The sequence below is a fragment of the Pseudopipra pipra genome, chromosome 12, assembly GCF_036250125.1.
Source record: "Pseudopipra pipra isolate bDixPip1 chromosome 12, bDixPip1.hap1, whole genome shotgun sequence".
Lineage (NCBI taxonomy): Eukaryota > Metazoa > Chordata > Aves > Passeriformes > Pipridae > Pseudopipra > Pseudopipra pipra.
In genome coordinates, this window is record NC_087560.1 from 21,129,967 (window position 1) to 21,151,054 (window position 21,088).

The 21,088-nt window shown below is 64.6% G+C and overlaps 4 protein-coding genes across 8 annotated transcripts; 2 read left to right on the top strand and 2 right to left on the bottom strand.

Moving 5' to 3' along the window:
* The first annotated feature begins 5,376 nt into the window (after positions 1 to 5,376).
* ANKRD34C (ankyrin repeat domain 34C) lies at positions 5,377 to 9,184 on the top strand. 3 transcript variants are annotated; one of them, XM_064669371.1, is made up of 3 exons: positions 5,383 to 5,784; positions 6,346 to 6,514; positions 6,629 to 9,184. In XM_064669371.1, exon 3 carries the CDS (start codon positions 6,677 to 6,679, stop codon positions 8,213 to 8,215), a length of 1,539 nt encoding a protein of 512 aa, XP_064525441.1. In that variant the 5' UTR covers positions 5,383 to 5,784; positions 6,346 to 6,514; positions 6,629 to 6,676; the 3' UTR covers positions 8,216 to 9,184. The 3 variants fall into 3 exon arrangements, with proteins under 3 accessions (XP_064525439.1, XP_064525441.1, XP_064525440.1); XM_064669369.1 differs by having other exon boundaries at positions 5,377 to 5,784; positions 6,346 to 9,184; XM_064669370.1 differs by having other exon boundaries at positions 5,744 to 5,784; positions 6,343 to 9,184.
* A 120-nt stretch (positions 9,185 to 9,304) lies between these two features.
* Positions 9,305 to 12,173, top strand: TMED3 (transmembrane p24 trafficking protein 3). Its single transcript, XM_064669372.1, has 3 exons — positions 9,305 to 9,679; positions 10,333 to 10,581; positions 11,023 to 12,173. Exons 1-3 carry the CDS (start codon positions 9,515 to 9,517, stop codon positions 11,257 to 11,259), a joined length of 651 nt encoding a protein of 216 aa, XP_064525442.1. The 5' UTR covers positions 9,305 to 9,514; the 3' UTR covers positions 11,260 to 12,173.
* An 831-nt stretch (positions 12,174 to 13,004) lies between these two features.
* On the bottom strand, positions 13,005 to 15,573 carry LOC135421116 (gonadotropin-releasing hormone II receptor-like). Of its 3 annotated transcripts, none has more exons than XM_064669373.1 (4): positions 15,336 to 15,573; positions 14,395 to 14,945; positions 13,784 to 13,988; positions 13,005 to 13,658 (listed from the first exon to the last, which is right to left on the bottom strand). In XM_064669373.1, exons 1-4 carry the CDS (start codon positions 15,376 to 15,378, stop codon positions 13,207 to 13,209), a joined length of 1,251 nt encoding a protein of 416 aa, XP_064525443.1. In that variant the 5' UTR covers positions 15,379 to 15,573; the 3' UTR covers positions 13,005 to 13,206. The 3 variants fall into 3 exon arrangements, with proteins under 3 accessions (XP_064525443.1, XP_064525446.1, XP_064525445.1); XM_064669376.1 differs by having other exon boundaries at positions 13,005 to 13,643; positions 15,336 to 15,544; XM_064669375.1 differs by having other exon boundaries at positions 14,395 to 14,949; positions 15,336 to 15,543.
* A 1,007-nt stretch (positions 15,574 to 16,580) lies between these two features.
* MESP2 (mesoderm posterior bHLH transcription factor 2) lies at positions 16,581 to 18,463 on the bottom strand. Its single transcript, XM_064668266.1, has 2 exons — positions 17,211 to 18,463; positions 16,581 to 16,823 (listed from the first exon to the last, which is right to left on the bottom strand). The coding sequence occupies exons 1-2, from the start codon at positions 18,192 to 18,194 to the stop codon at positions 16,761 to 16,763; spliced, it is 1,047 nt and encodes a 348-aa protein (XP_064524336.1). The 5' UTR covers positions 18,195 to 18,463; the 3' UTR covers positions 16,581 to 16,760.
* Between the last annotated feature and the right edge of the window lie 2,625 nt (positions 18,464 to 21,088).

A 21,088-nucleotide genomic window follows, 5' to 3' on the forward strand; every position in this document is an offset into this window, starting at 1 on the left:
GCTAAAATTAAATAAGCAAATTGAGAGAATGGAATATTTTTACATTGATTTCCTTGTCATGAATATTTATAAAACTTAGTTTAATAATATTAAGCAAAATACAGAAAAGCACTGGATGGGCACTGTAGCCTGCAACCCCTTCCCATGGCAAGGCACACGTCAGACCTCAGTGACTGTGGTCTGCCAGGATCTGAGCTGCAGCATTGCTTCCAAGAGCTCAGAGCAGGGAATCACCCATCCAGAAACCAGAAAATCCCCAGAAAGACTCACAAAACCCCAAGGAGTTTATTGTCCATTGCCACAAGCAATAAACACAGGGAGGCCAAGCATCTTTTCTGTCTGCCCCAGACCACTTGCTCTCATCTTAATTGGCAATTAATGACATGAATTGTATTGTCACTCCACTCCCCCTATGCCTGCCCAGGAATGTGGCTGGTCCTTCCCTGGAAGTGTTCAAAGCCAGGTTGGACAGAGTTTGGAGCAACATGGTCTAGTGGAAGGTGTCCCTGCCCAAGGCAGGGGGATGGAACAAGATGAGCTTTAACCCAAACCATTTTGAGATTCAGTGATTCACCCACTGTAGCACAACCGGCCTCATCTTCCACCGTGGCCCACAGACATTCTGCAGATATTCCCTCCTGCCAGGATCTGGTGATTTCCAGCCTGGCATCAAGGCCATTTCCTGTCTTTCAATCCAAGGGGTTATCCACTTCCCCTCTGGAGCACATCCAGGTGAAAAACCCACCTTGAAGGTGGAAGAATGTGGAGATTACGAAGGGAAAAGCATGGAGAAGTGCAGGGAGATGGATGTGTTGTCAAGACCACAGTGTCTGCAGGACTGGGAGAGGGAAGGACAGAGGAGTGGGGTACCCAGGGCTCTGGTGATGGACACAGTGGTACGGGAAGCTGAGAGCGAGAGCAGGAGGAGGTGAGATACCCCACACTCCTCAGCACACCAGGACAGCTCCCAATCCTGCTCCTAGTGAAAGAGGATAATTTTGGGCCCCACAGCATCCCCAGAGCCCATCACCTGCATCCTGCCCAGTCCCACAGTCCAGCTCCCTGGAGACTGGTGCTCAGGGTCCAAGGGATGGAAGCTGCCATTCTCCAAGGCCCAGCACACTGCACTAGTTGTGGTGTCTCAAAGGGGAGCAGCTCTGGCTCACAGAGCAGCACATTCCTATTTTCAGACCTTTCCACAACTTATTAGAGTCCAAGTCAAACTGACACCCCATACTGTGGAGCAGAGGCTGGAGAGACCCTGATCCCACCCAGCTCCAAACCCTCCTACTTAGAGAAAAGGTTGTAACTGTTCATGCCTCAGACGTGGATCAGAAGGAGATAGGTACTGAATTCCTCAGCTCAGGGAGGGGACAGCAGGCACAGCCACCTGCGAGGTCTGTCATAGCCAGTGCAGCTGCAGAGCTGCCAATCTGACATGGATCCAGCCCTGGATCCAAGTTCACCACCATGGCAGTGAGGATGCAGGCGTGATCAGGGCACAAGGCACCTACAAACCCTGGTATGCAAATGCCCATCACCATCCCCTCAGCCCAGAGCCAGGACAGAGAGAGAGGACAGGCAGGGGAGAGGTGCAGAAGCAGCTGGAGGCTCTGCACTGCTGTGCTCACCTCCTGAACCCTACGTTCTGAGCCCCACACCCTGAGCCCCACACCCCATTCCCTCCTCCCCTCAGCTGCCGAAGGCCCTGGAGCATCCTGACAGAGCAGCAGCTCCTGGCAGCACAGGGAGCCCTGCTCCCCTCTGAGCCCCTGCTCCCCTCTGAGCCCCTGCTCCCCTCTGAGCCCCTGTTCCCCTCTGAGCCCCTGCTCCCCTCTGAGCCCCTGCTCCCCTCTGAGCCCCTGCTCCCCACGCACCCATCCCAGCAGCAATCCCTGCCGGGCCCTGATGGCTCCCTAAAGCTGCTGCACTATTTTTACCCCATGGTTGCTATAGAGACATCAGAGCCTCTCGCTGTGATGATGCAGCTGCTTTGGGTGATGCAGCTGCTTTCGGGCGATGCAGCCTCTTCCGGAAGCACTGCATCACCCACTGCATCACCTGCTGCCTCATCACCCACTGCATCACCCACTGCATCACTCACTGCATCATCATCACCACCCACTGCACCACCTGCTGCATCACCCACTGCATCACCCATTGTACTACCCACTGCATCATCTGCTGCATCACCCACTCCATCATCACCCCCTGCATCATCCACTTCAGGTCCCTCTGGACACACCCTTCAGTCCCAGAGTCCCAGAGTGCCAGATCCCCGTGCCCATGGCAATGCCATGGGACGTAGGGTCACACAGCCTGTTCCATCCATCGCTCCTGGGGCGCCGGCTTGGGATGAGCTGCTGCTCCACCAGCCTGGCCAAGGTGCTGCTGCAGCTCAAGCCTCTGGCCAAAGCCAGGGACCAGAGGGGACAAAAACAGCAGTGCTGCATGGCCACAGGAGGTGACAGTGGCAGGAACGTCACTGACATCCCAGATTTTAGCTGATTAACCTCCAGCACACTGTGGGAAGTCGGTACTCCAGCAGGAGAAATCAGGGTCCCAATCAAAGCAGGGGCAAACCTGCCCCAGGCTCCAGCCCTGCTCGGGTCTGAGGGGAAAGCGAGGTGCTGTGGGCACGGTTGGATACTTTTGTCCATGAAACCCCATGGAGGGGCATGGCCTGGGCTGGGACCCCCCATGCCCAGGGCAGCCCCTCTGTGCCCCACTGTGCCCCACAGGTCGGGGAACCTGGGCTGTGCCCCAGGCAATAGGAGCGTTGGCAGCAGAGCCGGTGGTCCCCCTCAGAATGCTGAGCTCCCCTACCCCTGTGCTGGGCTCGGGGAGCACGGCTATAAACGGCGAAACGGCGCCGTGTGGGGATGAGCTGGCAGGAATAGCTCACACAGCCCTCGGCAAAGAGCCCAAAATAGAACTCGCCAGCGCCGGGTGTCCCCGGGGAGACGGTGCCGGCTCAGCCCTTGCCAAGGCTGCACTGGCATCCCACCTGTGCCTGAGCTGGGGGTCCAAAGGTGCCGGGACACAGGCTTTGGGACAAACCCCTTCCCTGAGAGACAGACCCGGCTCTGCCCAGCCGGGGGCTGCAGCTCCTCTGGAGCTGTAGAGCACAGGGAGCCAACAGCCCCTTGCCATCCTGTCCCTGCTCCCATGGCCTCAGCCCCCCGAGGCATCACTGCAGCGCCCTTGAATGCCCTGGGGACATTCACCCCACAGACCAGAGAGCCCCATTACAGTCCCAGAAAGCAGCTCCCCCTCCTTTGAGCTGGGCCAGACTCTAATCATAACCTCAGCAGGCTAATGAAGGGATGGGAACTGCCTGGCTTATCCAGGTGGGATGGTGCTGAGGTGGCCCCACGAAGCACTTGGCATCTCTGATGTTCTCATCAGTGTCACAGTTGTGTCCCCTCTGCCTCTCTCTGCCCTGCCAGGGGGAAAGAGCCTCCTGCCCAGGTGAGGATTCCGGGTACCAGTACCACCCATGCCACAGGGTACTGGTATCACCAGCAGCACCTCCAGTCACTGCCCAGCCCTCCACATCTCCACATCCTGCCAGGGCTGTTCTGTGCGGGCAGAGCACCTCGGGGTGACACTTGGGCACCTCAAAGCCACCTCATCCCAGTCTTGTCCCAAACTGACCATGTGCAGATCCCATCTCACTGCCCCCGAGGCTGTGCAGGCACTGCTGAGATCAAACCCAGGGCTCAGAGTCCTGCGTGGAGCTGCAGCTTCTCCAGCAGCCATCCCTGCGGCCCCGTTGCCATGGCATCCTCAGGGATGGCAGGGATACTGGCAAGGAGGACAAGGAGGATGAAGATAGGTGGACACATTGGCTCTGCAAAGCCGGGACAGGGCTGGGGCAGATCTGAGGCCCCCTGGCAGCAGACAGGGGCTGTTCCTGCTCCCCTCCATGGAGGTCCCAGCTGCCCGGGATGACTGGCATAACGGAGCTGGTGTCACCATGCTCGGCCCTCCCTGCTGGGGCATCTCCCTCCCCACAGACACCTTAAAGCTGGGGAGTCTAGGCTGGTGGAGCAGGAAAAGGAACTCTCACGTTTGAACATCTGCAAGGACAGGTCATTCCTGCTCTCCAGCCAGGACAGCCAGCCTGGCACAGGAGTGACAACTCATGGGAGCAGCGAGGGTGGCAGAGGAGGAAGGAGTGTTTGTGGGGGATGTCAGCTCCCCAACACTTCCTTCCAACAATCTCCTACTTGCAATTGCTGAGGCCCCAGAACTTCCACCACCCCCTCCCTCCTTCTGGCCCTCCTGGACCACCCCTGACCCACCCTGAGGTGCCTTGGGAGTGGGGTAGACCCTCCTTGACTCAGGGGCTGCGGTGGCTTCCTCTGGTGCTGGAGTAGCAACCCCAATCCCGGGCAGCCTGTGCTCTTCCTGCCACCACAGCTTGTCTTCTAAACTTGTGGGTTTCAGGAGGTTTTTTTAAGGTGTTTATTTTATTAAGGTCTTTATATTATTGTGTTTTTAAAAGTTAAGGTGTTTATTTTCTACAAGTAACTTGGTGTGCTCATGCACAGCAAATGGACAGACAGACACATTTTTGGGGCTTTTGTGGCCAGTTTAGGCAGGTACTGCATTAACTCTGCATTAACAGAGTCAGGACAAAGCTGCCATAAGGTTTTCCAAATGCTCCCTAATGTGATAAGACTGACTTAATATCTCTGCTGGCTCTGATTCTCATTGTCATCCTCATCTCTGACTAAAGAACACTGAAATACTAGATTATATTTTATTAATCGCAAGAGAAATTCCCCCTAATGTTAACATGATCCAGAGGGTGCAATGACAAACACCCTCACAGCTGCAACGGCCTGTGGAAGTACAGAGCCACCTTCCCCCCAGTTCCCTCTTCCTGTTGGGACTGCTCCAAAAGAGCCACCGAGGAAAGTGGAGGAGGTTGCTGGGAAGCAGGTTCCTGCACGGATGAGAGATCTGGGGACAAAGAAGATCTGGAGACAAACGAGATCTGGAGACAAAGGAGGTCCGGAGGGACAGCAGGCTGGTGCTAGTCCTGGTGCATCGCACTGGCACAGGGAGCTCTGCCCGAGGAGCAGATGCAGGGACCCCGGCTTCCCCTGCACGGCACAGAGCATTCCAGTGCCCCAGGCGTGCTCTCAGGTGCCCCAGTTGTGTGCTCGGGTTCCCCAGATGTGCGCTCAGACCACAGGGTTACTAACGCCAGAGGGGGCTCAGGGCGCTCCTAACCTCCCCCGGCTCCAAGTGGGGCCGGCTGTGGGCTCAGACCGGTTTGCCCACGGCAGGGTCCCACCATCTCCATCTGGAGATCCCCGAGGGCAGGAACACTCACATCCCACCCCCGCACACAGACACCCCCGCACGGGGGGGCGCGGACACTCCCCCCTCACACTCCCGCACACGGACACCCGCACACCCCCGCGCTCACGGACCCCCGCACACGAACACGCTCCCCCGCACCCGGAGGCAGGGACACAGACCCCTCCAGCCCCCCGGCACGCGGACACCCCCGCCCCGCCGCTCCCCGCACCCACCCCCGGGCGGACGCGCCGCCCCCCCGCGCCCTCCTCCTCGCGCAGCGCCGGGCAGCGGCACCGGGCACCGGCACCGGCAACCGGGCACCGGCACCGACACCAGCCCCGGCAGGGGCACAGGGCAGCGACACCGACACCGGGCGTCGACACCGGCAACCGGGCACCGGCACCGACACCGACACCAGCCCCGGCAGGGGCACAGGGCAGCGGCACCGACACCGGCGCCGGGCAGCAGGTAGCGGGCCGGGGGTGGCGGGCGCTCCCACCATCCCCACCAGCCGGGGGCGGCGGCGGGAGCGGGACCGGGATGGCCCCGGGGTGGAGGGGCGCCGGGAGGCACCGGCCTGGCGGGGGTGGGGAAGAACCGACGCCCGGGTCTCCCCGGGCTCGAGGGGTCCCCACGAGAAGGGGCCGTGGGGAGCTCTCGGACGGGGCTGCACCGCTGGCGTTGCCCCGGTGCGAGCACTGACCGCAGGTCCAGGGGCTGCAGGACACCCACAGAGGCCACGGGGGCGTGGGGAAGGGCTGGGCGGCTTGTGCCCACCCCGGGTGGATTCTGGGGGCACCGGCTGCCCAGGGCTCCAGGAACGGCCTGAGGACTGGGACAGGGAGCAGAGGGAAGGAGCAGAGAATGGGGAGCAGCAGGAGCGAGGAGTCGGGGGCAGCAGGAGTGGGGGCCACTGAGAGCAGGGGGCGGGGGTAGCAGGAGCAGGGGGCAGTGGGGGCAGTAGAAGCCGGGGGCAGTAGAAACACAGTAGAAAGCATGACTGTGGCTGCTTCTCCTTCCCTCCAGCAGAGGGGAAGCAGAGACCCCAGCTCCTGCCCAAGAAGCCATGTGGGATGCTCACACTGTCTCCAGTGAGCTTCATGCTGTGGCCCCCCAGACCTAGCAGGCCAGTGGAGACCATCAAGAACACTCTGATCTCTTCAGGAAACCAGTGCATCTGGGCAGCTGCCTGCAGGAGGTGGGTGGATGTGGCTAGAGGGGCAGTGGGGTGCAGAGCAGTGCCCGGAGCATGGCATCCCGGGAAGGCAGGGATGAAGGAGCAGGGCTCACCTCTCCACGGTTCCTCCTGCAGCCACCAGCCACTGCTGCCATCACCCAGCACCGAGCAGCAGCCAGTGCCATGGATGAGGTGACGGAGCTAGAGCTGGGGAGCAACTCCCTCCTGAAGGCCGTGTGGCTCGGCCGGCTCCGGCTGACCCGGCTGCTGCTGGAAGGGGGGGCTTACATCAACGAGAGCAACGAGAAGGGGGAGACAGCCCTGATGGTGGCCTGCATCACCACACACGTCGACCAGCAGAGCATCCACAAGGCCAAGATGGTGAAGTACTTGCTGGACAACAGAGCTGACCCCAACATCCAGGACAAGTCTGGGAAAACTGCCCTCATGCATGCCTGCATCCGTGGGGCTGGGGGGGAGGTGGTGTCCCTGCTGCTGGAGAATGGGGCAGACCCCAGCCTGGAGGACCGCTCAGGAGCCTCGGCGCTGGTCCACGCCATCAATGCCGATGACAAGGCTGTGCTGCAGCACCTCCTGGATGCCTGCAGAGCCAAGGGGAAGGAAGTGATCATCATCACCATGGACATATCAGCCTCTGGCACTAAGACCACCAAGCAGTACCTGAATGTTCCCCCTGCTCTGGAGTTCAAAGAGAGAGCCCCCCCCGAGGTGGGCACAGCACCCTCCCATGCCCACCTGAAAACTTCCATCTCAGCACCTTCCCCTGAAGAGAAGGAGAGCAGCATTCTCACCCCACACGCTTCACACCCTGGAGACACTGGGGACACTGAGCCACCCTCCCCAGGCCAGAGAGCTGGTACTGCCCGGAAAGCCCATCTGCCACGGCTGAAGCGGCTGCGGTCGGAGCCGTGGGGTCTGGTGGCACCCTCAGTGCTGGCAGCCTCGGCACACCGTGATGACACGCACATCTGTGCTGACGAGGATGTCATCATGGGCATTGGAGACCTCTCGCTCTCCAAAAAGACCCCCCTCAATCGGAGCAGCAGCAGCAAGGGCAGGGACCCCGCTCTCTTTCCTATGGTGGACGAGCAGGCACTGGGGCCGCTGGCATGGAAAGCCACCCAGGAGAAGAGCCCGGCTGCCCACCCGTGCCTGCACCACAGCAGCACAGTGCCGGAGGAGCCAGAGAGCACCGGCTCAGCCGCCGGCTCAGCCGCGGGGATGGACACTCTGCACTGGTGGAGGCCAGGCATGGAGCACAACGGAGACTCCCACCTCACCGAGATGGGGAAGGGGCCATCGGAGAGGAGGAAGCTGAGTGGGTCCCACCTGGCCTTGCTGGATGGCTCACGAGAGTCTCCCTCTGGCAGTGCGAGCACATCGCCCAGCACTGTCCGGCGCCGACCACCTGGCTTGCTGGAGAGGCGAGGATCCGGGACCCTGCTGCTCGACCACATCTCCCACACGAGGCCGGGATATCTGCCCCCGCTGAATGTGAACCCCAACCCCCCGATCCCTGACATCGGCTCCAGCAAAGCTCCCTCCCCGCTGGCTGCTGGGCTGAAGCCCCTGGTGCCCCTCGCACCCGGCTCGCCCAGGCGGGGCGACCTGAGAGCCCGCAGGAAGCTCCTCCGCAGACACTCCATGCAGGCCGAGCAGATGCGGCACCTCTCTGATTTTGAGGAGGTCGTGGCCCAGTAGCTGTGTCACCATTTTCTTCCCAAAGCCACGCTGTCCCTGCAGAAACGGGACAGTCCCAGATGGAGTGGTCACCCTCTCCAGGGACACACTGATGGCCGCGGGGGTCAGACCTGAGCCCAGAGGCTGAATCAGGAACGACCACCTGGGAGGCCAATCCCAGACTGTCCGAGATCGCCAGGCTCCGTGCCAAGGATCCGATCCTGCCTGCAGTTCCCTTATTCCTCACTAGTCACAATCCACTTTTCATCCATCGCGCTCGTTCTGATACCGAATTCCCCCCGGAGCCCCAGCAGTGATCCTTGGGGCCGAGCGTTCATGAAGTGCCTTCCAGGAGGGGAAGGGGCTCAGTGCTGCGGGGGCTGGAGAAGCGGGAACACTCCCCCCGGCAACGGACCGTGTCGGTGCCCTCTCGGAGCGGGAGAGGGAGACAATCCTCCACCTCCGAGATTCCCGAGAGCTTCGGAGCTCCGGCAGCTGAGCTCACCCGGCACCGCGGTTCTGGACCAGGATGGGCTTGTCTCGTCTCCTGAAGCGCCTGAGGTTCAGGGCGTTCATTCGCCACCACTCCGAATAGCTCTAAGCGCTGAATCCCCGGGCAGGATTCAGGTCCCAGCCTGGCTGCATGGGAAGCCTCTGCCGGCGGTGTGGGAGCCGGGATGCCAAGTAACCGAGGATGGCACGGGCCTACCCAAGGGGTTCATCCACCGGGAAAGTCGCAGGCACCGCGACACAGCCGGGACCCCGCTCTGCTGCCCGCCCTGCGCAGGCAGCACTCCTCACCCCGCGCCTCATCCCACGCTCCGTGTGCCGTGGGCCGGCCGTGGGCCGTGGCTGCCCACAGATTCCATTAATGCATTTATTTACAGGAGTCCGTGTGTGTAGTGGTGCAGGGGCAGGTGCCGGGGTGACGCCGTGTCCCTGCGGGGACTTTTTCACGATCGCTGCGTTAATAAAGCGCTCGCCGTTGGATGGACAGACTCGTGGTGCGGGGATCCGGCACCGGCCGGCCCGGGGGGTCCGGGGAGTGCCGAGGGGATCCCCGCGGGATTCCGGAGTGCCCGGCACAGAGACGCCGGGTGGTTCCCAGGGTGCCGGGGGGTTCCCGGGGTACCGGTGGGTGCCCGCCCCAGTGCCGGAGGTGCCGCCCCCGCCCCGCCCCGCCCCGCCCGCAGCGGAAGCGCCACGTCAGGGGGGCGGGTCCCGGTGGCGGTGCCGGTGCGTGTCGCGGTGCGTGTCGCGGTGCGTGTCGCGGTGCGTGTCGCGGTGCGTGTCGCGGTGCGTGTCGCGGTGCGTGTCGCGATGCCGGGCGCGGTGCGTGTGGCGGTGCGGGCACTGTGCCTGGCCGCGCTCCTGGGCGCTCTGGGGGCCGGCGGGACGGAACTGACGCTGGAGCTGCCCGACAGCGACCGGCGCTGCTTCCACCAGGAGCTGGAGAGCGGCATCAAGTTCACCCTCGACTACCAGGTACTGCCCTGACCGTGCCCTGCTGATAACCCCTGGCCGTGTACCTGCCCGTACCTGCTTGCAGCCCTGCATGCGCCCTGCCTGTAGCCCCTGCCCATGCCCCTGCCAGCACCTTCGTGCACATCCCTGCCTGCACCCCCCTTGTGCCCCATCCCAATGCCCTTGCCTTTGTCTTGTCGATGCCAATGCCTGTGCCTCCTTGCCCGTGCCCTCCTGCCCACGCCCCTGCCCATGTGTGTGCCTATTGCCCCTGCCTATGCCCCTGCCCATGCCCCTGCCCCGAGCCCTACAGAGCCTCATGCAGGGCTGCAGTTCCCCCCTCCCATGCGTACCTCAGTTCCCCTCGTGCTGCACCAGGAGCTGTTCCCAGCCCCAGCCCTGTGACCAGCAGTGTCCACCTGGGAGCCAGGGCTGGGGTGTGCCCACAGCAGCCATGAGAGCCCCTGACCTTGGCCCTGGGGGCTGTCCCTGTATTCAGCCACGCTACCTGAGCTGCTGGCACTGTGGGGCACAGCTTCCCCAGGGCTCCCCTGGCCTGGCCCCATCCCATGGGCATGGTGCCCGCTGGCCTCTCAAACAGCTGTGGGGCCGGGCAGGGGCAGGGGGCCCTCGCCACGTCACTGGGCAGGTGCCACCTCTGTCTCCCCACGCAGGTGATCAGTGGGGGACACTATGACGTAGACTGCTACGTGGAGGACCCCAACGGCAAGACCATCTACCAGGAGACCAAGAAGCAGTACGACAGCTTCCCACACCGCACCGAGGTCAAGGGTGTCTACACCTTCTGCTTCAGCAATGAGTTTTCCACCTTCTCCCACAAAATCGTCTACTTCGACTTCCAGGTGGGCGACGAGCCACCCATCCTGCCCGACATGAACAACCGCGTCACTGCCCTGACACAGGTAGGTCCCGGGAGGGAGGGAGGGACAGAGAAAGGTCCTGCTGCAGCCCTCAAAGGGCCTCACAGAACGGCAGTTGGAGGCTCATCCCCCTTCCCCTCCACCAGATGCAGAAGTGCCAACCGCCAGCCAACAGCCCCACCACATCCTCTGCCCGGACAGGGGTGCTCTGCTGAGTCTGGGCTCCCCCAGCTGCAGCACCCGGTGTCCATCCTGCAAGAGGGAATTGCATCAGCCATTCCATCCCTGGGTGTGAGCCCCTGGGCTGGGCACCCTGGTGCCCCAGCGGGGCTCTCGGCTCTGCCCTGGTGCAGAACCACTCTGGGTGGGGTCCAGCGGGGAACTGACACCACAGGCACTGCTGTCCTGCTCTTGGGACTGTGTCCTGCTCCCTCAGTCGTTCTGTGTCAGGAGCAACGGGGCACCTTTGTCCTTGTCCCCCAGATGGAATCCGCCTGCGTCACCATCCATGAGATGCTGAACTCGGTGATTGACTCCCAGACCCATTACCGGCTGCGGGAGGCGCAGGACCGGAGCAGAGCCGAGGAGCTCAATGGCCGTGTCTCATACTGGTCGGTGGGGGAAACCCTCATCCTCTTCGTGGTCAGCATCGGACAGGTGATGCTGCTCAAGAGCTTCTTCACCGAGAAGAGACCCGGCAGCAGTGGGACCAGCACCTAGAGCCGATGTGTCGGTGCCCGAGCAGAGCGGGGAGCGGGATGGCAGCTCTGGGGTTGTGCTTTCCCTCTGACCCGTGCCGGAGGCGGGAGCAGGGGGTGACGTGACGCTGCTGAGCGGGGTGGACAGGGTGGACGTGGACACCCAAGTACAGGCATCCCCCCGCATCGCCTCCCACTCGCCATCGCCCACCTCGCTGCCCTGTCCCCCTGCCTGGCCACCCTGTCCACACTCTCTGGCTCCTCTGAGAAGCGGGCGGGTGCCCTGGACCAGTATCAGCATCGACACTGGGGGACCCTCAGAGCCCGACATGACTGCAATGGCCACGAGCTGCCCCTCGGAGCCCTGCACGGCCAGCGAGCGGATGGGGCAGCTCTGGCCCACCTGGTGCCCACCCAGTGCCATCAGCCCGAGGAGAGCTGCCCATGGGCTGGGGGTCTCTGTCTGCACCCCGATTGTCCCAGGGCACTCTCAGCAGCAGAGCCACAGCAGCATCCCATGAGGGCAGGTTTTTTGCTGGGTGGTCCTGTGGCTCTACTAGCCCCTCCCCTCGAAGCATTTCTCAGGCCAGCAGTGTTTGATTTGCCCCTACCAGGTGGTATTTTCATACTCACATGGGTCCACGCCTGAGAGTCAGCCCACCATGCACCCCCCTGCAGATACGTGCCAGGGAAGCCCCATCCCTGCCCCAGCAGCATTGAGTACCCCACGTGCTTGGGACTGCAGCCCCCCATTCCCTGGAGCCCCACAAAATGGACACCCCCAGGAGAGCCCTGGGGTGAGCCCCCTGTGCAAGACCCCTGGTCTGTGCAAGACCCCTGGTGGCCTCAAGCCCTCAGGCAGGCGTGAGATCCCTTCCCAGAGCTTGAGCAACTCCACTGGCCTTTGCCACTTCCAAATAAATCCCTGCAAGCATGGCTGGCACCTCTGTTATTGGGCACCACTCCTGCCTGCCCTCCTGCCTGCCCCCTGTCTGCACCAGCCAAACCTGCTCCTGGCATAGGAGAAGGAGCTAGAGAGATCCCTTGGCAGGAGCAGCCCCCCAAGCACTATCCCAGCATGAGGCCACCCTGTCAGTGGTTTGGAATCAGTATCCCACTGGGCAGTGGGGACCGAGGGGCTGAGGGAACCCAGTGACCCACTGCAACAGAGTGGGGACCCCCCAGGCAGAGCCCAACTGTGGTCCCTTCCTCAAGGGCAGGGGGATGCCAGGGCAGTTTTCATGGTCTGTCCCTCACCCAGGCATCACTCCTGGTGCTGTGGGAAGGGCTCAGCTCAGGATGCAGGAAGGAGTAAGGGGCCCAGGCACCCACAGCCCCCTCCCACCCCTGCCCAGGCATCCACAGCCCCCTCCCACCCCAGGAGCTGTGCCACCTCCACTGTCAGCGCTGGCCTTGGGGCAGCTGCCACAGGCAGGAGCACCAGCCCTGTGTGCCTCCCAGTGGCCTTGGGCAGGAGCCAGGAGCTCCTGTTTGGAACAGAGCCAATGGCAGCAGCACTCTGAGACTGCCACCAGCTCCGTGTCACTCACAAGGACCAGGCCCCCCACCCATGGGGACCGAGAGCCCTGCAGGGGTGAACAGGGAGGGCAGTCCCCAGGCCAGCCTGCGGGTACCCTTGGATCTGCCCCTTCCTGGGGACCCTTGAGCCCCCCGTGGTGGGGTCAGGAGCACCTGTGACCCCAGTGGGACAAGGCTTTGGGGACCTCAACTCAGGTCCCGGACAAGAAACACAGGAAGGACAAGAGGTGGCCATGGGACACTTTATTGCTGTGCAGAGCACAGAGAGGGGAGAGGGGATGGGGGGCACCCCTGCTAGCCTTGAGCCTGCAGAGATGCTTTGGGATGCAGGAAGAGAGTGGCAGCGACCCCATCCCTGCTGGACCCGTGCTGGCCTGGCCATCCTGCTGCTGGGCCCCCTGCCCTGAGCACCCCAGGGGTTGTGTTGGTCTCACAGGGAGCTGCTGTGGCAGGTGGCATCCCCGGCAGCCCCCCGGGACCCCCGCGCCCCCGGGACTCCCCGCTTGGGTGGCAGGGAGGAGGCTGAGCAGTGGAAGGAGCCGGTGGCTGGAGAGGGGGGCTGGGTCGGGGGGCTGCGCCCACAGGGGCAGCCCCAGCCTCCCCGGAGGGGGATGGTGAAGAGCCCGTAGGTGATGGGGTCCAGGCACGCATTGAAGAGGCCAAAGATGAAGAGGATGTGTGTGAGGGCAGACGAGACCCTTTTCTCCACAGCATGGGGACAGAACCAGTGCCAGAGCCCCAGCAGGTAGTAGGGTGTCCAGCAGAGGATGAAGGAGGAGACGATGACCAGGCTCATCCGCAGCATCCGCAGCCGGGCCCGTGGGATGTTGTTCCTGGAGCACCGCAGTGACGCGTCCCGTGAGGAGACTGGGGGGGCACAGCCTGTGAGGGGGAAATGTGGCTGGGACAGGGACCCCATGCCTGGGAGAGGGTGGGGGTATCCCTACAGAGCCCCAGCCAGTGCTTCCTCGGGCATGGGGCCGCATCCTGTGGTGCCCAGAACTCACAAAGGCCGGAGCCCATCCGGCGGGAGATCTCCAGCAGGATGCGGATGTAGCAGCAGACCATGATGAGCAGCGGCAGCAGGAAGAGGCAGACGAAGCCCACCATGTTGTAGAGGGTCTCGTGCCAGGGCTGGGGGAAGCTGCCACGTGTGGTGCACTGGGTGAAGTTGTGGGGGGGGCGCAGGGTGACTGTGCGGAACAGGAACAGCTGGAGATGAGAGAAGTGGGACGGGGATGATGGGGGTCTGCACCTCCCCAAGGAAGGGCATCAGAGGCCAAGGCTGGCACCCCAGAACCTGACGGACAGACTCGGCCTGTGGGGTGGGACCCACCATCACCTTTGCACTGGCTCTGCTCCCCACTGCTGGTGGTCCAGAGGGCACCCCAGGGAGTGGGCAGACCTGAGGGGTCACTGCCACAGCCCCTCTGTCGACACCCCTCCATCCCCATCGCAGAGAGCTCTCCAACCCCTCTCCATCCCCCTCCCACAGGCTCTCCAGCCCCTCTCTATCCCCACCCTGCAGGTCACACAGTGGAACCGAGGCACTGCCCCTGGCTGGTGTCACCAGACCCCCGGGAGGCAGCGCAGGGGCTGGGGACCCCGGGGTCGGTACCTGTGGCACCGCCAGCCCCGCGCTGAGGATCCAGGCGACGCGCAGCATGGCGCGGTTGCGGGCGCGGGCGCGGGCGATGGCCAGCGGGCGCAGGATGGCGGCCTGCCGGTCCAGGCTGATGACCACGGTGACGAAGGCGGAGGCGTACATGGCCAGCAGCCGCAGGTACATGAGCAGGCGGCAGGCCAGGTCGCCCGCCCGCCACTGCAGCGTGATGTTCCAGATGGCGTCCAGCGGCATCACCGCCACCGTCACCAGCAGGTCGGCAGCAGCCAGGTGCCGCAGCAGCAGGCGGATGTGGGGGCGCCGGCTGCCCCCCCGGCCCCCCGCCACCCGCAGCACGGCCAGGTTGCAGCCGGCAGAGAGGGCAAAGAGGGCGAAGGTGACCGCCACGCGCACCTGGGCGGCGGGGGAGAAGGTGGGCAGGCGCAGGGGCTCCTCGCCGCTCTCGTCAGGGGGGCTCCAGGCACAGCCCCGCTCGGAGGGCACGATGCTGGGGGGCTCTGCGCTGGCATTTCCCACTGTGGCGTCTGGGTCTGCGTGGCCCCTTCCTGCCTCAACAGCAAAGGGGCAGTGGCAGCCCTGAGGTGGGAGCTCCAAGGGACAGGCCACACTCAGCACTGGGAGTCCCGTCCCCCAGAGCCCCTGACAAAGGGCCACAGTGCCAGCACCACATTTCTGAGCCCAGCTCCATGTGCAATCCGTAGCTGTTCACTGCATCCTGCTGCTCTTCCAGAGGCCCCCCACATCTCCAGAGTACAGGGGTCCCTGGCACCAAGCAGGGCAGAGGGAGGCAGCCGCAGCTGACCCCAACACACCACCCACCCCGGGCCATTCCTGCTGTCCCCCCATCCCCTGCCCAGAGTACAGTCCTGCCCAGGATGAAGACCCCCCCCATGCTGACCCCTGGGGGACCAGACATGCCGTTCCCCCCACCTCACCTTCATCTGGGGTGTCCCGTCCAGCATCCCCCAGCCAGGCCATGGCAGGGACGGTGCTCACACGCTGCTGGGGCTCCGTGCCAAAGGCTCCCACATCTGCCCTGGGGCCCGAGGGGGAGCGGGGTGGGCACCAGAGCGGGTACTGGGGCAGGTACTGCCGAGCGCTGGTGCCCGCAGCTACTGCCGCAGGTGCCGTGAGTGCCCTTGGCAGCTCGGAATGGTCCTTGACGAGGCCGGCAGCTCGGAACAGCACGGTCCTTCCCCTGCCGCCCACGGTACACGGACGTGTAAGTGTGCACGGTGCTCACACACAGGGACAGAGAGGACGTGCCCCACATCTGTGGGAGGGAGACCCCCAGCCCAAGGGGGGACCCGCTCCACACCCCAGTCTGAGGGGTGCTGCCGGTGCCCCCCAGGTCTGGCACTGCTGCTGCCAGGGCCGGGCATTGGGGTGCACAAGGGCTCCTCGTGTTGAGGTGCAGCATTTGGGGGTGGCCCAGATGCCCAGACACCCACAGGTCCCTCCTCCCAACCCTGCCACTGCCAGCTGCTCCCCCCGGCTGTGGCCATCTCCATGGCTGGAGCGTGTCCCAAAGTCCCTTCAGCCCCAGCCGGAGCGAGGTGGGAGGGGATATGCAGCCTGGGAGAGGGTGGCGGGCCTGCTTTGCACCTCAAAGGCTTGCCCCTGCACCCTCCTCCCCTTGGCAGAGGCATTTAACTTCATTATCGAGTCCTTTCACACTCTGTGGGGCTCATTAATACCCCGTCCCCCACCCCAGACCCCGGCGTGGGAGGAGAGGCCCCCCCCGACACATTAGCACCCAGCTGCCAGGTCCCACCACCCTCCTGCTAATGGGGACCCCAGACCTCGGGTAGCCATCAAGGGGCTGGGGACAGAGGGGCCCTGCTGCAGCCCCCCACATTCCCCCACACCAAGCTGGACCCCAAATCTCCCCATTTTACTCTGCGATGGAGGGCTCCCACAGGCCAAGAACCACCAGGTGAGAGGGCTGGATCTAGAGGGTGTTGGGGACCCTCACCCCTCCCTGGCCAGGGGTCAGACCCCAGGGCAGGGTGGGTCTGCCTTGATACCCCCCCCAATTGCTCTCCCAGATGGTGCCTGGCTGCCCCACGGCCACCAGCCCTGCAGCCCAACCAGGGCACCCTGGGCACACGGCATCCCTGGGCACACCAAACCCCATCCCATGCCCAGCTCCAGGGAACATGCACACGGACACACACGGGTAGGGCACAAAGATTTATTCACATCCAGCCGTGGCTGCCCAGCGTGTCCAGCACAGCTCTGGCTCCAGCGCGGGCAGTTCGTCCCCGCAGCTGTCCGAGAGATCACACGTCCTCCAAGCTGCCAGTGTCTGGACAGGCGTTGTGGGGCAGCAGGTGCTCCACCCTCAGGGTGCGTCCAGGTCAGTGTCGGGGCTGTGGTGGGAGCAGAGCCTCCAGCAGCGAGAGCAGGTCTGCGGAGAGGTCCTGGGGAGCAGATGGGGAGAGGGTGAAAGGCCGGACAGGGGTCCAGGCAGGGCTAGAGGTGTAGGGGGGACAGCCCACCCCCTGGAAGGCCTCCCTGCCAGGGACAAGTAGGACCACAACCTCTGGTCTGTCTCGACTGATGGGACCCCACAAGCGTAAGGGAGGGAGGCACCAGGAAGGATGGGGCAGGCTGGGGGCCCACTTAACCCACCGCAGGGAGCAGGAGTCACCTCTCTGTTCCCTACTCCGGACAAGGCTGTTGTTACCCCAAAACCAGCTCCTGCACTGCCTCACACCAAGAAGAATCTAAGGCCACCCCAAGGGGTGTCCATCTCTGCCACATACCAGCCCCATTCCAGAGTCACCCCAACTCCTGCCAGCACATACCTGGGTGACTGTCCCTGCGCCCATGAACTCCGGCAGCACCAGCCCTGAGTCCAGGAGTGGATCACCAGGTAGATCCGGGGGGGCCCCAGCCCCTGCGCGGTGGGGAGGGGTCAGCCAGGGGGACTCGATGGAGGCAACAGCCCCATGCAACTCCAGGGAGGTCTCCACTGCAGGGATGTAGGGGGGCGACCCCCAGGTATCCATCGCGATGTAAGAGACCCCGAGCACCTCTGGGGGAGTCCCTGTTGCTGGGGTGTAGGGAGGAGACCCCCAGGTCTCCATCCCTATGCTGGGACCCTCAAATACCTCTGGGAGGGTCCCTGTCATAGGAATATAGGAGGGTGACTCCCAGGTCTCTAATCCTGTATCTGGACCCCCAAACACCTCTGGGGGAGTCCCCACAGCAGAGCCAAATGGGGGCGACCCCCAGGGCTCCGTCGGGGGGCCCGCCATGGGAGGGGACCCCCAGCCCACAGTGCCGGGGGATGAAGCATCACGGGGGTCCGTGTCCTGGCAGCACCCCAGGCCTCGGGGGCAGAGGGGGCAGTGTCGGGGGGCCGGCGCCCCCCGACCAAGTCCCAGCAGGGTGGAGAGGTGGGCGATGTAGCGGGTGGCGAGGCGCAGGGTCTCGATCTTGGTGAGGGTCTGCCCGGCGGGTGCCAGCGCGGGCGGCAGGTAGTGCCGCAGCCGCAGCAGGGCCTGCGCCAGCCGCCGCATCCGCAGCTTCTCCCGCTCGCTGGCGCTCTGCCGCGGGGCCCCCGGCCCCCCGCCGCCCCGAGCCCCCTTCCTGCCCCGCGGGCGGGGGGCGGCGTGCCCACGGCAGGGTCCCCGGCCGGCGGCGGGGGACGCGAGGCCGCAGGAGTCGGGCGATGCTGCGGGCGAGCTGCTGCTGTAGCCCAGGGTGTCCGGGGGTCCGCGGCAGCCCCAGTCCTGCAGTGGGGCCGTAGCGGGCAGCGTGTGGCCGGGCGCTGCGGAGTGGGCCATGGCGGGGCCGGGAGCTGTGTGCCGGTGGCTCCCGGCTGCCCCGGCTTTATGCCGGGCCAGAGGTGTGAAGTGGCACCTTCGTGGCTGCAGCACTTCAAAGGCCGGGGGACCGGGGGGCCAGGGGGCCGAGGGACGCGGCTGTGAACGCGGGGTGACAAATTTCACCCCAGAGGTGTGAGGCCGCTCGGTGCTGCCCACCCTTGGCACCCAGCACCCCCGGTGCTGGGCTGGGGATGGGGCTGGGACCCACGCGGGTCCTGCAGTGTGGTTCTGCACGAGGGCCACAGCAGGGCTGCAGCAGGGTGTCAGTGGGTCTGCTGGGAGCAGCTGCAGTGGGGTGGCAGCAGGATCTGCAGTGGGGGTGCAGTGGGGTGTTCTGGGGCTCTGCTGTGGGGCTCTGCTGGGACTGCAATTGGGTTTGCAGTGGCTCTGCAGTGGGGTGTCCCTATGTCCCCCCACAGCATGACCCCAGCCGGGCATCTCTGCTGTCCCCGTGGCTTTGTGGGACTCCCCTGTACCCGCGTTGGGGGTCCTGGTCCTCCACGGCCCCCATGAGCCAGGACCCCGCGGGGCTGCCCCGTCCTGGCAGTGGCAGGGGAACCCCCACGGGCGGCGAGGGCCGAGGGCCGGGGCCGGGGCTGGGAGGGGCCCCCCCGCCGCGTTCCCAGGCCCCACAGGTGTCGCGGCCGGCGGGTGCGAAGGTTTCCCGGGAAACGGCCCCATCGAGGGACGGAAAATCCATCAGGGGCGAGGGAACACCGGCACGGCACGGGACCCCAGAGCGGGTGTGCACTGCCTGGCGGTACAGCTAGGGGCACAGGACCCCCAGACCCGGTGTGCACAGCTCGGGGGTTCGGTGGGGGCAGGAGACACCCACTCCCCAAACCGGGGGGACACGGCTGAGGAGTGCCCAGCGCTGCCCCAATGCGGTGTGAGACAGCCCGTGCCTACCCCATCCAACACCCGTCCCGGGGGTGGAGGTGCAGCGGGGGTCCGGAGCAGCCTGACCCTGGAGCGTGGAAGGGGCTCTGGAGGAGCTCTGCACCCCACGGCTCAGCCTTGGCACGGCCCCTTCCCGCTACCCGGCCTCGCTTTCCCCCGCGCCCCCCCGGCCCCCTCCTGGGTCTCATTAGCTGATGAGCTCCCAGATAATGAGTTCTGCACCCGCCGCAGCCGCTTCCCACCTCCCTGTTTGGACAAGTGCTGGAGCGCGGCTGGGCGGGGGCAGCGTCGGCCGCGGGGTCAGAGCCCCCGAGGGACACTCCGCAGCCCCTTGCCCCGTGGGGCAGGTGGGGTCTCCACATCCCTCCAGTCCGTATCAATGGAGAGGCGCACAGGGCTATTGGGGCAACGTGGCGAGGGCACCGGGACTGAGCTCGGCCAGTGCCCAGCTTGGACTGCACCTCCAGGGGCCTCCAGCCGCCCTGCTGAGGGATATCCGGCCCTTCTGGGACCCTCCCAGGACATGTCACTGCCCACCTGGGACCCGCCATCCCGGCTCCAACACCTCCCGGGTCAGACACTTGTGTGGCTCCCGGTGGCCACGCTTGTCCCTCCACCTGGGATGGAAACACCTGACACTGACAGTGCCCAGGGCCGTGCCCGGCACGGGGGGCAGTGCTGCAAAGCACCGAGCAAATAGTCCCCTCCACCCAGCCCACCTGCATGGGGGGGGTGGGCACTGCTCCCAGCACCCTCAAGAGCTTGGTACCCCCCGCGGTGCCCCCCGCTGCCTCGGGGACCCCGACCCGGAGCAGCACAGGGACCCCCAGCTCCAAGCAGGGGGCACAGCCCTGTGGGTCCCCAGGTGCCTCAGCTTCTCTGGAGACGTCTGGGGCTGCATCCCGTGGGACTGGGGAGACAGAAGCAGAATGGCAGAGCAGGGATATCTCTGAAAAGCGAGCACCTCGGCCCCTCTGCTCAAACACCCTGCACTCCTCACACCCTCTGCCCCTTCGGGCCCTCCGTCTAAGCCAGAGCCCATGCAGTACCCCCTGACCCGGGACTGGGAGCTGGGCAGAGGGCAGGGAGCTGTGGGGACCCCGCTGGGTGCTAGGGCTGGTGGCTTGGGGTCCCGGCCCTGGAAGGTCAAGTCCCGGGTACCCGCTGCGGCCGGCGGGGTGACGCGGTGCGGGTTACGCGGTGCAATGATGCGGTGCAGTGCGGGGCTGGCGGCACGTTAGCATCTCTCACGGCCGTGTGAATGGGTCCACACACACTTCCCAGCGCCGGCAGCGCCAATTAAGGACCAAAGGAGTCAGATCTGACACTTCTGCAAATGGGCCCGGCATTCCCAGGCTCCCGCCGCAGCCCGCCCGGCGCGGGGGGCGGGGGGTTCGACACCTCCCTGTGGGCGCAGAGGCATCGCCCCTACCCCCGACCCAAATAAGGCCCGGGGTACGGGCAGTACCTGCCGCCCGTGCTGGCACCCACCGGGCAGACCCTCACCGAGATCGAGACCCTGCACCTCACCACCCACTACATCACCCACCTCTCCACCCTGCTGGGAATCAGCCGGGGGGCGCCGGCCCCCCGACACTGACCCCTCTGTCCCCGGGGCCTGGGGTGCTGCCAGGACACGGACCCCCGTGATGCTTCATCCCCCAGCATGGCCTGGGGGAGCCCTGGGGGTCGCCCCCTTTGGCTCTGCTGCGGGGACTCCCCCAGAGGTGTTTGGGGGTCCAGATACAGGGTTAGAGACCTGGGGATCGTCACCCTACATCTCTGCTGCAGAGATCCCCCCAGAGTTGCAGAGAACACTCAGCTACATCAGTGTCCTGGTCATCACCTGGTCATCCTGTGCAGCCTTGGAGCAGTGATCCCCCTGGAGCATCGCCAGCAACGTGCCACAGCCATGGGGACCAGGATGGCTTCCTCCTGCTGCTTGGAGCTTC

Excerpts from the sequence above, each read along its gene's own strand:
- TMED3 (XM_064669372.1), top strand. The coding sequence starts at position 9,515 with ATGCCGGGCGCGGTGCGTGTGGCGGTGCGGGCACTGTGCCTGGCCGCG. Across the intron at positions 9,680-10,332 it reads AGTTCACCCTCGACTACCAG|GTGATCAGTGGGGGACACTA; the intron begins GTACTGCCCTGA and ends CTCCCCACGCAG. Across the intron at positions 10,582-11,022 it reads GCGTCACTGCCCTGACACAG|ATGGAATCCGCCTGCGTCAC; the intron begins GTAGGTCCCGGG and ends CTTGTCCCCCAG.
- MESP2 (XM_064668266.1), bottom strand. The coding sequence starts at position 18,194 with ATGGCCCACTCCGCAGCGCCCGGCCACACGCTGCCCGCTACGGCCCCA. Across the intron at positions 16,824-17,210 it reads GCGCAGGGACAGTCACCCAG|GACCTCTCCGCAGACCTGCT; the intron begins GTATGTGCTGGC and ends TCTGCTCCCCAG.
- ANKRD34C (XM_064669369.1), top strand. The coding sequence starts at position 6,566 with ATGGCATCCCGGGAAGGCAGGGATGAAGGAGCAGGGCTCACCTCTCCA.
- LOC135421116 (XM_064669373.1), bottom strand. The coding sequence starts at position 15,378 with ATGGCCTGGCTGGGGGATGCTGGACGGGACACCCCAGATGAAG. Across the intron at positions 14,946-15,335 it reads ACGGGACACCCCAGATGAAG|GAAGGGGCCACGCAGACCCA; the intron begins GTGAGGTGGGGG and ends CTGTTGAGGCAG. Across the intron at positions 13,989-14,394 it reads CGGGGCTGGCGGTGCCACAG|CTGTTCCTGTTCCGCACAGT; the intron begins GTACCGACCCCG and ends TCTCATCTCCAG.